The sequence below is a fragment of the Taeniopygia guttata genome, chromosome Z, assembly GCF_048771995.1.
Source record: "Taeniopygia guttata chromosome Z, bTaeGut7.mat, whole genome shotgun sequence".
Taxonomy (NCBI): Eukaryota; Metazoa; Chordata; class Aves; order Passeriformes; family Estrildidae; genus Taeniopygia; species Taeniopygia guttata.
In genome coordinates, this window is record NC_133063.1 from 78,920,368 (window position 1) to 78,934,792 (window position 14,425).

The 14,425-nt window shown below is 39.1% G+C and overlaps 1 protein-coding gene across 3 annotated transcripts in view; it reads left to right on the top strand.

Moving 5' to 3' along the window:
• The window catches only part of SLC12A2 (solute carrier family 12 member 2), a 53,496-nt gene extending 49,787 nt beyond the window's left edge, over positions 1 to 3,709 (top strand). For all 3 annotated transcript variants that reach the window (XM_002189138.7, XM_030257629.4, XM_072922940.1), the window contains one exon: positions 564 to 3,709. In XM_002189138.7, coding sequence (XP_002189174.5) covers positions 564 to 699 — 136 coding nt within the window. In that variant the 3' untranslated portion in view covers positions 700 to 3,709. The remainder of the gene's footprint in view (positions 1 to 563) is intronic.
• The last annotated feature ends 10,716 nt before the right edge of the window (positions 3,710 to 14,425 follow it).

Here is a 14,425-nt window from a genome sequence, read left to right on the forward strand (position 1 = left end):
ATTCAGCTGAAGTAAAAAATGGTCTTTTTTTTGATTATGCTGCTTTAGTTTATCACCTCCACATTTGTGGTGCAGCTCAGGATTCTCACATTCTTTCTACTCCTGTGTGCAGTTACTCCCCTCTTTCTCAAGTCCTTCCTTTGATTTTCTTTTCTAGAGGATCTCTCTAGATAAAATTAAGTCATTATCTTGCTCACAGATTTATGGGGGATTGCTTTTGGTGTGAATAAGCAAAGAGGCAGATTTTTTTGTAGGTTGTAGATTTCTTACTGCTGTATTTAAAAATGCTGAAAATGAGGAAAATGCCCTCAGCTTAGGAGGATATAAATGGTGTTAGCAGGCCAAAACTGAGGGGGAAATAGATGTAAATGCCTGTGATGTTCCAGACACAAACTTTCAACTCATTAATTCTGAGGAGGGCTAAAAAATAAATTTAAAAAGATTAGGAAATTTGACTTAACATTTAGATCCTTCTAGAATCATCTGTCGTGCTTCCTGCCATCTGACTTGTACCTGGCCAGGTTTTTCTGCTCAGTGAAAGTTGTTTCCCTTGTGGCTTGCAGGAGCTTGCCAGTGGCACGGAAAGGGGCAGTTTCCAGTGCACTGTACATGGCCTGGCTGGAAGTTCTCTCTAAAGATCTGCCACCAATCCTCCTGGTTCGTGGGAATCATCAGAGCGTCCTCACCTTCTATTCCTAAGAGTGCTGCACGTGGCACAGCCGAGATGAAATGGTACTGCAGTGCCCAGGGGAGAGTGACTGCCGTGGTCTAGAGCTCATTAACATCACAAAGGCAAAAAGTGACTCTTCTTTCACTATTTCACTGACTTGAAAGCACACAAGGAAAGTCACTGTATTTCTAAAGTTGTGACATCTTCAGTTGTATTCTATATTTTCTGTAATTTAATCTTGCTTAATGGGGGAGGATTCCTTGTTAGACTGAAGAACAAGACGAGCTTTTTGTTTGCTATTTGAATAGCAGCAATAAAATGTTGTATTTTTGATCAATGAAAGGATTATAGATTTATAAAAGCCTTTTAGCCTTGAGGTGCCTTCTGAAATTAACCAAATCTCACCCATACATCCTATTTTGTAAATTTATATAGAATGTCAAAATCTGCCTTCAACTAAGAGTTTCGATCAGACTTCCTTTAGTTTTTAGTCTATTCCATATTACAATAAAAATGAATGCTGCTTTTCAGTCTTCCATTGAGCTATTAGTTCTTAGTACTGTATGTTTTTTACTGTCAGAAAGTTTTTTGGTTTTTTTGGTTTTATTTTTTTTTTGTTATTATTATATCTGTTAGATTTAAAGGTGAGAATTGGGTCAGGTCAATTGAACTAAAGCGAATCCCTGATGTTACTGCCACTCAGTTTTGTAACAAAACTAGTTCTGCTTGTAGAGAGGGTCCTTTTCCTCAAATTTGACAGTGTGTATAACTTTGGCAGTCTGAGACAGACAGCTGATTTTATCTACCATGGCAGAGGGGAATGTCCTCTCAGTCTTAGCTCTGCTGTTGAATCAAGCTCATCTTGCTGGCTGAGGCTTCTTACGTTAATACAAATTGGAAGAAAATAGATAGACCTGTCCTAATTCTTGGCCTCTTAAGTTTTAGTGTCACTTTCAACTTATTTTTGAAATAAAACTCGACTTAAGGCTTGAATGGGGATAATATAAGCAATGTGATGCTATCTAACAGAAAACTGTAAACACTATGTGGAATTGTGCTATCCAGTAAGAAATGTAAAAGCTGCAGTTCTCTCGCATTTTCCAACAAATGGTTAAACGGACCACTAAGTTCTATGGGGAGATGTTTTTAGGTCAATTCATTCAGTTGTCAGAAAATTAATTTAGTCTTATCAAATAATACTCAGGTTTTATCGTCTATAAATTTTGATCTATTCCATACATCCTACTTTATACATTTTCTATGTTCAATAAAGAAACTGCCAGTCTTGTGTGCCCTTTCATTGTGTATTTTGGAAACTTCATAATTTAGTCTACTGCAAACACTGCAAAAAGAAATTTCACTTGAGCCTTTGTACATAAAGGTTAGTAATGTGAGCTGTTTTTTAAATTCCTAATGTTTTTTGGATAGAAAGGATTGCCTAAAAACATTTCATAAGCTTTTGATATTAGCATTGGACATGCTACTGGATCAGTTTACCAGTGGGTGAGCGACTTTCATTTAAGGATGCACAGAAAAGGATTTTTTGGGGTTTTTTTTTGCCTTTTCTTTTGTTTGTGTTTGTTTGTTTTTTTTTTTTTGGTTGGTTGGGGGATTTTTGTTTTTGTGGGATTTTTTGTGGGTTTTTTTTGTTTGTTTTTGGTTGGTTTTTTTGGTTGTTTTTTGGTTGTTTTTTGTTTGGGTTTTTTTTTTTGTTTGGGTTTTTTTTTTTGGGTTTTTTTTTGCTAAATACCGGATCAAATTGAAATGTAACAGTTCCTTTTGAAGGACAAAGTATAATCATTGCGTGGCAAAGTAGGCTTCAACTTCTTGTGATTAAAGATAAAAATATGCAGTGTCCACCATTGTCAGGTTTTTGGTAAACTGCAAAAAAAAATTTTTTTTTTTATTTTTGCTTTTTCTGTCAATTGGATTTGAGACTATGGAATCATTTCACTTTTTCAAAACTTCTACAGGAAAACAAACATGCATGTCTTGCTGCTAATGTGAGATAACTGATGCCAGCATGAACGCAGCTTGTTACAGTAAAACATTGTAAGACAAGACAGTGTGGGGTCAAAGCAACGTTTCCTTCCAGCTGAGGGGATGTGGATCCAACTTACCAACATAAACATCACAGGTTTTACAGTGTTTTGTAGGGGATAAGGTGGTCACGTTGTGCGTATGGAATCATTGCCACATTTCTCCTTGTTTTGTGGGTAACATTCTTTTGAGCGGATGGAAAGTTTGGCATGGACTTAGTGCTGCTATCTTAAAAAAAATACAAAAAACAAAATGTGCACAGGTACACTTATTTAAAAAGGTTTATTTGCCCATTCAGGAAACCATTGCTTGTGATCTGTAACACAACACAGAAACCAAATGAAGTGTGTGTATACATGCATATATGTGTATAAAATTATATAAAGTATATCTAAATCTGCGTAATGGGGATAGTTAAGGTCATGTCTGTGAAATACCATAGGATGCTTTTCACATGCACTCTCAGGAGTCCACTAATGCTAGAAATGAGAGCAAGCTCCAAGATTATTTGCTCACTTAAATTTGAACAGTTAATAGTAATTCTCTGCAACAGATGTCAGTTAGTGGCAGTCACTCCAGCTCCTGCTTTGATTTTTTTGAAGCCAAATTTACTTACTTTCCAATCATCATTAATTACATGGAAAATTAAATCACTTACACATGGCAATTCATACCTTCTAAGAGATTAGGTTCCTTCGTATTAGACAATAATAGCTGGTGAAAATCAATTATTTATTTGTTCACTTGTATTTAGGTTTCCTTTTACATACATTCTTTTTATATGCTTTTTTCTGACATTTTACATATTTAAAATAAATAACTAAAAATAATTTAAAAGATTTGAGCATTAGTGTGTCATGGCCCACTTGGTTTGAGGATTTGACACTGTACTGTAACTGTCCCACACAAATGCTTTTCTAATGTTTTAACGTAATTATTGCAGTTAATACTTTGTACCAGGGGGATGTCACTGCAATAAAGGAAGTGAATTCAATACAACTCTTGTCTAATAAAGTTTTTTTTTCTTTTTTTTTTTCTTAATGGGATGGGAATAATGTTTGTAATTCAACAGGTTAATGCTGAATTTGAGGTTCATGCTGAATTTGATTCCTGACATGAATATGCTTGTTGCATCCATCTAAAAATTACCTTCGTAGGGGAATTAGCACAGGACCAGTGGAACTTAAAGCAGTTCATGTGTCTGGTGTAAGACCAAAACCATCTTGTTGTTTGGGGGGGGGAATGTTTGTGTCTCATAGGTCTAGAAACAGCAGTCATTGTATAAGAAATTAACCTTGTAAAATTGTAAAACCTTGTAAAATTTGCCATGGATTGCAAGACAGCACAGACCCATCCTCATCCCCTGGTGGGTCTCAGCTGCAATGGTGGTGTCCAAAAATCTGTTCCAATTCATTTTGCCCCTGAATAGACAGAAGGACTCTCTTATCTCCTCTTTGTCCCATTGAAATAGAAGTCCACTGGGACATGAAGTGTACTGGGAGACCTTCTTAGAGTCTTGCAAAGTTGCTTTGTGAGCAAGACACTTTTGTCCCTAACTCCAGTACACTCCACTAAAAAGTACTGAAAATTCGAAGTTTAAAAGCATACAGAAAGGGTGAGTTCTGTTGTTAAAATCCTACAGAACGCTGACAAACTTCATAATCTCATCAGTTTTGGTATTTGATCCCTGCTGCATTCAGAGCTCTTCTACATATTCACTGTTAGTTGTGTTTAAACCTCAGGGGTGAGGGTTGGAGGCCACTGGGATGGCAAACCTTGTTAAAAATGCCCTGCCAGCTCCCGTGGCATTGTCTCTACCCTGGTTTATTCTGTGAAGAGGCACAGAAGGTTTGTAGCAGCTTTTTGTAGATCCTTCTTTTTGCTTGGAGTGGGGTGAAGAGGTGGATCTGAATAATACTTCCTTATGCTGAATTCGTACCTTAGTGACCTCGAGCATGCATTTGAAGGTAAAAAATGAGGAGTTTATCAAGGTTGATCCCATCACCTTGCAAGAGAGCGAAGGCTCACACTGCAGAGAATGGGTGCTGTGATTTTGTTTTAAAACAGGGAAGCAGGACAGCCCTCACCTTGGTGTTCTTCTCCAGCCTTGTTAAAATTCTCACTTAGCCCCTGTGGGGTCCTGTAAATCCCAAAACCTGATTTGTGTTCGGCCGGGTGGGAGCCATGCTTCAGGCCAGTTGTGACCACACAGGCAGCGAGTGGAGCACCTCAAATCCTTCCTGCTGTCCTGCCTTTGTGTGCTGCAAAGGTTTCCAGAGTTAACTCTGTTTTGGGTTGATGGAGGCCACTGCTGGTGCTTAGGACAGAGAGAGCTGGTCCAAAGACTTATGGGTTAACATGGAAGGAGAAAATGGTAAAACAGCAGCAGGGAAGATGTTTCATTCTCCAAACAGCCCCGGGAAAGATGTTTCTCTTGAAGTGCAGGAGGAGCTGACAGATTGTGCTCCATCCTTGGGGCTCCTCTGGACTCGCTGACAGCTGCACCAACAGAAGTGACCAAGGGAGCCTGTGCTGGCTCTCACACCCTGTCCTTGCTGATCTGAGAGCAGAAGGGACCCGACAGCAATTTCTTTGTCCCATGGTCTGCCTGCTGTCTCCCAAAAAACACTGGCTTTCTATCTCCAGGAGCCCTCTCTGCATCCTGCCTGCACAGCCAGCTTTAATTGCACCTCACAACACAAGCAGGGAGTGGAGAAAGGGAATCCCTCAGGATTTAAACTGTCAGGCTGTGTTAAATTAGACTTTTCAACACATCTTCCTCTAAAGATCTCTCAGTAGTGAGGCAGTCTACAGAGGGAAAGCAGCGAAGGCCTGCAGGGCAATGTCAGCCTGCTCTGCTTTGCTGATAGTGATGTAAAAATAAAAGTAAAGCAGCCTGTCTTGTGGCGCTCACAGCCCTCTCACTCCCATTGACAGCAATTAATGGCAGTAGCCCCTGGCTCTGAGAGATTTGCCTCACAATCCTCCCTGGGATCCGGGGAAAACCGACCCTGCTGAGCTGCAGCCAAAACAAACTCCATCATGAGGCTCCATGTCCAGGTGCATCCCCTGGTAACCCCTCAGATCCTTGCACGGCAATACTAAAACTCCTGCTATTGCAACATCGTTTTTAGTGAGGGAAATCCTATTCCTGTGCAGTTTCTAGGATTTCCAACTAGAATATTATCGCCAGGTGGCACCACTGCCTTTCAGCATTTCACCTAACCTAAAGCAGCACTGTCAAATCTGTCAAATTCACTCTTCCTGCAGTGTTACATTGGTTCCATGCCTTAAACAACTTCATACTTTGAATAAAGAACAAATATCAGCATAATAATATTGTTTTCCATTTTTTAAAAAATAATTTTAACTGGATTGGTGAAGAGTTTAATATTAATTCTGCCAGGCCCTGTGGGGAAAAATACTGGGGGTTTGCTCCAAGCAGAAGCTGCCTGATGAGTTCAAACAGTCTTTTTGCCAACCTTGATTTTTCTCAGTGGCTCCTTCCAGCTGTGTTTACCTTGGAGAGCAGAAGGAGAAATGCTGCAGGCAGAGAGAGAAGAGATGTTAGAACACACTGACACGTCCCATCTAGTGTCAGAGTGATCTGTGACATTCCAATAAGGCATTTTACTTCATAAGTAACAAACAGCTGTCTGCCACTTCCAACAAAAACAAACAAAAACCCACAAAAACAACAACAACAACAAAAAACCACCTGAATAAAAGAAAATTCTTTGAGTCATCCTGAAATATTCAGGTACTGGCTGGTTAAAATACTGAAGGAAACGGAATTGTGTAGCACTAGACACATTTGCAAGTTAATTTAGCTTGAAAATAATATTATCACTCTGTTGAACTCTGTAGTTTTACAGCTACTAAATCTGGGAACATCTCTGCAATTAAATTTGTCTATTTAAAACAGATGGTACCGTGGAGTCAGTCACGAGCAAAGTGTTTCCACAGGCTCTGGCTGAAAATTAAAGAGCTGGGATTAGCCTTGAAATATCCTCCCTGTGAGGTCACTCATTTTTTTCAGACCAAGCTGTCTGGCCAGATGGTTTAACCACAGCACTGCAAATTACGGGCGACTCTTGAACAATTCCACTGTAGTGCTGTTACCAATTGCATACAACAACATGTAGAGTGGTATTAAATAAAATTGCACATCAAGTAAGGGGTAGGACACCTGTGCAAAAGAATGTGCCAGAAAATCCAGTGTTAGCCTGTGTGTTTTGTAAACCCTGGGGGCAATTTAATGCAATTCCTCCCTCATGGGTAACAGTGCTGAAGAAAAATGGAATGAAAACCATTTGATAAGGTGCAAAAATAGCAGCACAAAAGTCAGGCTAGTAGTTTAAGCACCTGGAAGTCATGGCAGGTCAAAGCACAGTGCCTGCCAAGAGGAGCAAACAGCACTCTGCAGAGTCAACCAAGGACAGCTATTTGCAGAATTAACAGGTGAAATCAAGGCTAACCACACACTGGTGTGGGCTTTCACGTGGGATTTTGGCTAACCTCATACAGATTTCATTTTATGGAGCGTTGTTAAGAGTCTTTGTTCTCATTAAAATCTTTCTGTACCCTTCCAGCAGTAATAGTAGTAACTCAGGCACGGCGGGATTTATGAGGAAAGTTCAGCCTTTGGCAAATACATGACAGACCTTACTGAGAACTCTTTATTAATGATATTTTTATTTTCATTGTATTGCAGGGCTTGGGGGTAGCTTTCATGTTCTTGCCATGTTTGTAAGGATCTAGAAAAAATGAGGCTTGATCCTCAGCTGAGAGTTGGAAGTGCAAGGTTACGATTTCCTCTCTAGCCAGAGCACAGATCTCACTTTTTCCACCCTGTTGGCCAACCCTCAAACCCATCAGTCATTCTAGAAAACCCATCCTGCCCCAGATAAAAACATTCCAGCGTTAATTTGTGGTTTTGGAGTCTGTCTTTGCAAATGCATCCATGTGTCATGACTCCAAATGCATGACAATCTAGAAGTTTTCACTTTCCCAGGATTAAACAAGGGTAGTAATAAAAGCCTTCTCCTACTGTAGCTTTGGCCAGGTGTTGTGAGTCTCTAAATAAAGGGCAGTAAGCTCTCAGCTGGTAGTTTTGTCATTGTTCTGATAGTAATTAACCATATTCTATGGCAGCTTTTATGCCAGGAGACAACTTAGTGGTAGATTTGGAATTCAGATAAAATCCTTTTGTGTTTTGTTTTGCTCTGAATAATAATAATAATATTTTCTCTAACCTTTTAATGGGAAACACCTAAAGTTTTGTGGGTTTTTTTGTAATTTCTTTAAAATAACACTTTAAAATTACTCTTTGTAATCTACTTTAAAACATTCCTGTGGGATAATTAATATTTTCTGATAAAGAAAACTCAAATACATAAACCAGCTTGTTCCTTCAGTCCCTGAGCATAAAGGAAAATACTTCCCAAATCTAAACAAAAGCAGGCAAAGATGTGTAGTTTCACTGACTGCACTGCAATATATGTACAGACCTTTTAAACTGGCCTGTGGTATGTGGAGCTTGGAGGAATAACAATGTTCTTCATAAGATCTCAGATTTTCATGATGGTTTTAGTACAAGTGAGACTGCTCAGGTCACATTGACAGACTTTGGAAATTGGTGTTGTTTGTCCTCCAGGTGAGCCACTTCTGAGCAGTCCTTGGGGGATAGGAGGTTGTTTGCTTTTTGTTTTAAGAAACAGAAATATTCCTGTTTCTTAGGAAATGTAGGAGAAACTGGTTCACTCTCCCACTTGGTCTTCTGAGCTGTGGAGCACACACATTTCAGGTGTGTTCTGGGGCACTGAAATTCAGACCCAGAAGGAATAGAGCAGGAACAGACACCTGCAAAACTGCTGGAGGCATCTCGGGTCTCAGCTTAGGAGGTGAGAGTCATGAAAATTTATGTGTCTGCCACGAGAGCAAAAGGAGGGCGTATGAATGAGTTCTGTGTATACTCATTTATTTTTATTTTAAAAGCGCTTTGTACTATGGAAGGGCTTAAAGTGGTTTGCCCTTTTTTTCCTCACTTTTTTTTGTCTCTCTCTTTTTATTCAGTATAAACCATTTAGTTATGGAGTGGTATTTGATCTGATACTTGATCACTGAAAATTTGTGGTTTTTAAAGCTTGTGTGGGCCATATTCTAGATTCTGCTTCCTCTTACTTTTAACAAATCTTGGTTTTGCTCTGGGTCACTTTAGAATATTTGTTCTTGGTTGCCCCCATAACCAGTGTAGAATGCAGGTGCAGACTGCATTCTACACCTGAACGCACAGTTCTTTGCTACTGCATGGCTGAAAGTGAAAAATTAAGAAAATAAGTGTTTTTTTCCTTTAATTAAATAGCAACACCAAACAAAAGCAAACCTAAGGCATTTTCTTAGGAAGGTGGTGGTTATGTCACAAAAAAAGTATTTACATGATACATAAAATACTTTCACTATTTAATCTGGAGACAGAGAACTTGAGAATTAAGAGTGATTTCTTCTCATGTATAGAAGAAATTTCTATTTCATTCATTTTGGAAAGTCTGGACAATGGAGAAGGCAGATCTGGCACTGTAATTGCAACATTTTTCATGTTCTGTGGATAAATAGATATGATACCATTTTCTATCTGTGTTCATCTTGGAACTTCAGAAATGTTAAAAAAACCCACTGCTTTCCACAAAGGACAGGTTTGTTGTTTGTGGGGTTTTTTTGTGGGTTTTTTTTGTTGTTGTTTTTTTTTTTTTTTGTGGTTTTTTTTTTGTTTGTTTGTTTTTATTGACCATGCCATGTTATATCCATATTTTATGCCCTTTTCATGTTGTCACTTACTGCGTTTTTTCTGCTCTTGTCAGCAGCAATGTTTTCATGGGTGTTGAACGTAATTTTAAGGAAACAAAAGCTTTTTATGCTTTTTTTTTTTTTTTTTTTTTATGTTGCTCCATTCAAGCTTTGGTTGCTGTGGTTTGTTTTTCTTGGCCCTTCCTCTGGACTTTACATGTCCTGAGGAAGGGCAGCTCAGTTTTCCTGTCACTGGAGGATGCTGGAGAACACAGAGGAGCAGCCAGGAGCCAGCTCAGGCCATTTAATCACATTCTGCTCAGACCTGCTTGAATCAAGCGTGGCTCCTTTCCATGGGAAAGGTTTTGGCTAAGTAAGTGCTGGGTGTAACTCAGTTCATCCAGCAGGAAAACAAAAAGATTCATCTGTGATTAGCTCCATATTCCACAAACTCTCAAATTTTGAAGTGTGTGTGTGTGTTTGTGTGTGTGTCTTTATAAAATTTACATCTGTGTTCTGAGCAGCTGAGAAGTTTGCTTATACCAATAAAATTTATTTTCTAATAAATCTTCTGCTTCCATCTTGGCTTTGAAATTGGGTTCCCCGACAGCTGCTGTTTAGCCAAAAAAACCATCTGTTTTGGGACTGGATGGATCTCATTATTCTGTGGAACACTTAGAAATAGCATTTCTTTGCATCATGTGATAAGGAAGAAGAGGAATTTCAATCTGTTAAATTAATGGCTTGTCTGGTATACTTGGTATTTTCCATGGAGTGATATTAATAGATGAGCTACACGAGGAGCCATCCCTCAATGAGGGAATCTCAGCTCTAATTCAAGAGCAGCTATTTGAGACCATCACCCTGTGCTTGGTCCGTGTAAAAATAGTACACAATGTAAGGATTTCACTGAGTTTTAGGCATGCTGGAAAAAAAAAAAGGGATTCAACAAATGATTCAGAAAAGGATTTTTCTACAAATTTCAGAGGCCTGTGCAGAAACACACTGCACTTTCCAGAGGTGTGGGTGCTGCTGGCAGAACTGTCTGGTGATCAATCTTATTGATCAAGATTGAGGGACAGGGAGCTGAGGTATCTCAGCAGTGAGTTTGGCCTTAAAAACACTGTAGTTGGGGTTTTTTTTTTTGTTTTAATTTATCTTATCTAAGTCCTGTGAGACACTTGATAGATTTAACAACAGGCATTTCAAGCTGAACCTTGATTCTTAACTATGGGTTTTCACTCTCCCAGCTGTGTTTGAAACAATGCCATGAAAAGAAGGCATCCAGCCAAACACTGGCTGTCATTTTACAGTATAAAAAAGAAAACGTGAAATCATGACACAGAAATTGTTAAGCTAGCGATTGGATAATTTATGAGTAATTTAGATGGGGAGAGAAAAAAGATCTCTGTGATTATCAGATGGTGTGGGATTGCAGACTTCATTTTTGACCTGGAGATTGTGATTATCCCTAAAACTAGGGCCTTGAAATGAGGGCAACTTGGATTCAATAGCAGGAGACTGGGGATGGCATTCTAATTTTAATTTTAAGAAATTAAGCATAAAAAATGAAGGCTATACGAGTTTACAAGCCCACTTGGAAGGGAGAGGAATTGTTGGATTTTGCCAGTTTCTCTCAGAATTACCAGATCTGCTTCTTGACATTTCTATGGCTGCGCATCCACCCAGGTAAAAATATGTGCACAAAATTATGACCTAAGCTTCCTACTCAATTATGGCACACCAGATGTGTTGTATTTGTGCCACACTACTTTCCCTATTTGATGTTAAATGTTTACACCAGACTCAGGCCATTTCTGCCTGCCAGTGTCGTGTGGGAGCAGTTCTTCTCAAGTGTCAACCTCACATGCTCAAAACCGATTTTATTTCTGATCTTTAAGAATTTATGGCTTTCAGAAATGTAATATGATTTAGGAAGGACAGTTCAATTACCTTTTAACCTTGGGAGCAAACTCCTTGGCAGGGTTTCTGTTGAATTAGTTTTTAGTCAGCTCCTTTCAGCCTTCTGCTGGATGATTTTTGTGGAGCAGAAAGAACAATGCTGATATTTGTGCCTTTGGGTATTATGGTTGCTCTCTAGGCTGACTTTTACTTTAAAGCTAATGTTTTTCAAAAAATTGAATGTTCATGTGATGGTTAGATGGTTATGGTTAGATGTTAGCGTTATGGTCAGATGGTTATTTGATATTCCCCTTCCCCATCCTGTGTGAGGCTGCCTCCACATGAAGAACAGCAAGGCCTGGAGATAAGAAAATTATTTCACAGAATGCAGAGATACTTTTGTATTTCTCTCACTTAGGTACTTAATTAATTCTTTTTGCTAAATAAGTAAACTCAGGGTCAGGTCCTGTTTTCTTTAATTTATATTTATTCTTTGGATTCAAAACCACAAGCCAGGCCATGGGAACACGGCTCATTTTCAGCTGTGAGTTTGGTGATTTGGCCTGAAATTCCAAGAATTTCCAGAATTCAGGTGTAGTGGTGACAGTAATTCCTCAGTTCTCATCATTGCAAAGAAGAGAGAGTGTCTGTCTAGCCACAGACATATTTGTATTGTTTTGGTTTTAAATGTTTGTGGTTTGTTTTGGTTTTTTTTTGGCCCAAGGGCAAATCTCAGTGGCAACTGACAGGTGTGTTTGAGTCTACATTGTTCAGGAAATACTAGAGGTCAATGCATAGAAATAGCAAATATTTCCATAAGTATATGACCAATATAGAAATACCAGAATTGGACAAAACTGCAGAAAAGCATTGCATATTTACTTTATGTGAAAACATTGTTAGTGACAGGATTTTAAAATGTACCAAGAAAACCCTGCTTGTGTAACAAGTGCTTTTTGAGGCAGCAAAGGGATGGTGCACCAAGAGCAGCTCCTGATGGCATTCTTTGTGTCTGGAGGTCTGGAGTAGAAATGGAAATGTTATAACTTTCCTAACTAATTTTTAATTAGTTGCTTTAATTAATTGTAAGCAGAGACCACTTTTAGCCAGCACTAGTCAGGTTTCTTCACAGACTCTTATGGTTTCTTTGATCATTAAATCACTGGAAATCTAATTTTGCTAAAACACACCCTGACAAGTTTCAATAAACAAAGCCAAAGGGGTTTGAGGGTTGGACATCTGGGATCCTAAATTCATGGCACTTCAAGGATGTTGGAGTAACGAGATGATACAGAGGAGATGAAGCCTTGGAAAGCTGCTGACTCTGTCTGAGAAAAGTATGGTAAAAGGACTAAAACTGGGCCAAATGAGCATGAATAGTGAAAAATCAATAACCAACAGAGGAAAGAGCACTGATTAATGAGGAAAATTATGTAGTTTGGAACCAACAATAATTTCACCATTTGCAAGATATGTATAAATGAGTGGAAAAGCTTTGCATCAGCTTCAGTGTGGAGGCTGAAAATCTGACAGCCACCCTCACAAACCCTGGCCAAGAATAAAGCCATGTCTGTCTTGCTAACACAAAAAAGACAAGTGTTGAAGAGGGTTGTATTTTCCCTGACATCTTCATAGGATTTGGGTAACAACCTCATTTTTGGACGAGCCCAGGCAGAGGGAGGTATTGGGAGGGTTTGGCTCACGCTAAAACCGTGCCCAAACACACAGGGTCAGACTTCTCTGCGGCCACCCATGCTGACATGTGGCTGGCTTCTTGGAACGTGTGAGAAACCACCTCCTCCACCAGTTCTGTGGGAGCAAAGAACTCATTTCCTATCCCTGCTACAGCGATTTGGTGTCAAACATATCAACAGCCACAGTAGGGACCGAGGATTTTATCTGAGATACGAAATTTAGCTCTTCCCTCTCATGTTTTCATTCCCTCCTGGCTTTATGAAGTGTGAATATTGTGGAGTTCACAAACCCAGCCCTCTTCTTGGATTTAAGGCAGCTTCAGTTCAGTTTAGGTGTTCAAGCTTAATTAATTACACACGGTAAGAATTAAGCAGCACACTCAGGGCAGTGAGATTTTTGCCATAATCCGTTTTCCATGCCTGGGTTCTTGTGTGGGTTTAGCACCAAGACCCTTCAGCTGTCACCTGCAGCCCTCAGTCCCAGGTGTGCCTGCTGATCCCACGTCTGTACAGGAAAATCCCACATAAGAATCCCACAGCCCTTTTTAGAACGCTGTCTATGCCAACAGTTCATGTATAAGTGATTGTATGGGCCTAACTGAGCCTTTCACACAACTGAGGGATTAAAGATGGCAAAGCAGACATATCTATGCGAGTAATATAATTTTTCTTTTTAAATTTATGATGATGATTAGACTAAAAGACTTTAATCAAACTTGTATCTGTACTACCCAGGATGGATAGTTATAACTAAAGTCCCTGCTGCCTAGGCCTACCTTAGGTCTAACAAATAGACACTAAAATATTGGTTTGAGCTGCCATGAGATACTGCAGGCTCTCTTAAATAGCAAGATTTTAATTTCACTTTTAGCAGCAAGACCTGGGGGCTCTGTAGCTTCCTGGGACACCATGCATGTCTGTGCCTGTGCAGTCAGCTTTCTCATTAAAAGGCTACAAGCTGGAAAAAGGTAGAATTTAGAGAAAAGGACATAGAAATATATACTGTTTCAGGCTGGATGGCAAAGAGGTTTTGGACTTTTTTTTTCTTTTAATTCTAGTTATTTTTTCATCTGAATTTGAAGCTGGGAGTGACTTCTTTCTGGGATTGTGCATAAATGTCTTGTGGAATTTAAAATGGTGGATGGTAATGCTGCCTTTCTAGAAAAGAGAGAACACTTTTTTTTTGTACCTGCTACTTACTATTTAATTAATTAATGCATATGGAACTATCTGATTATAGTTTTTTGGGTTTTGGGGTTTTTCTTTTTTTTTTTTTTTTTTGTTTTTTTTTTTTTTTTTTTAACTACAAAAATCTAGCAAGTGTACACAGCAC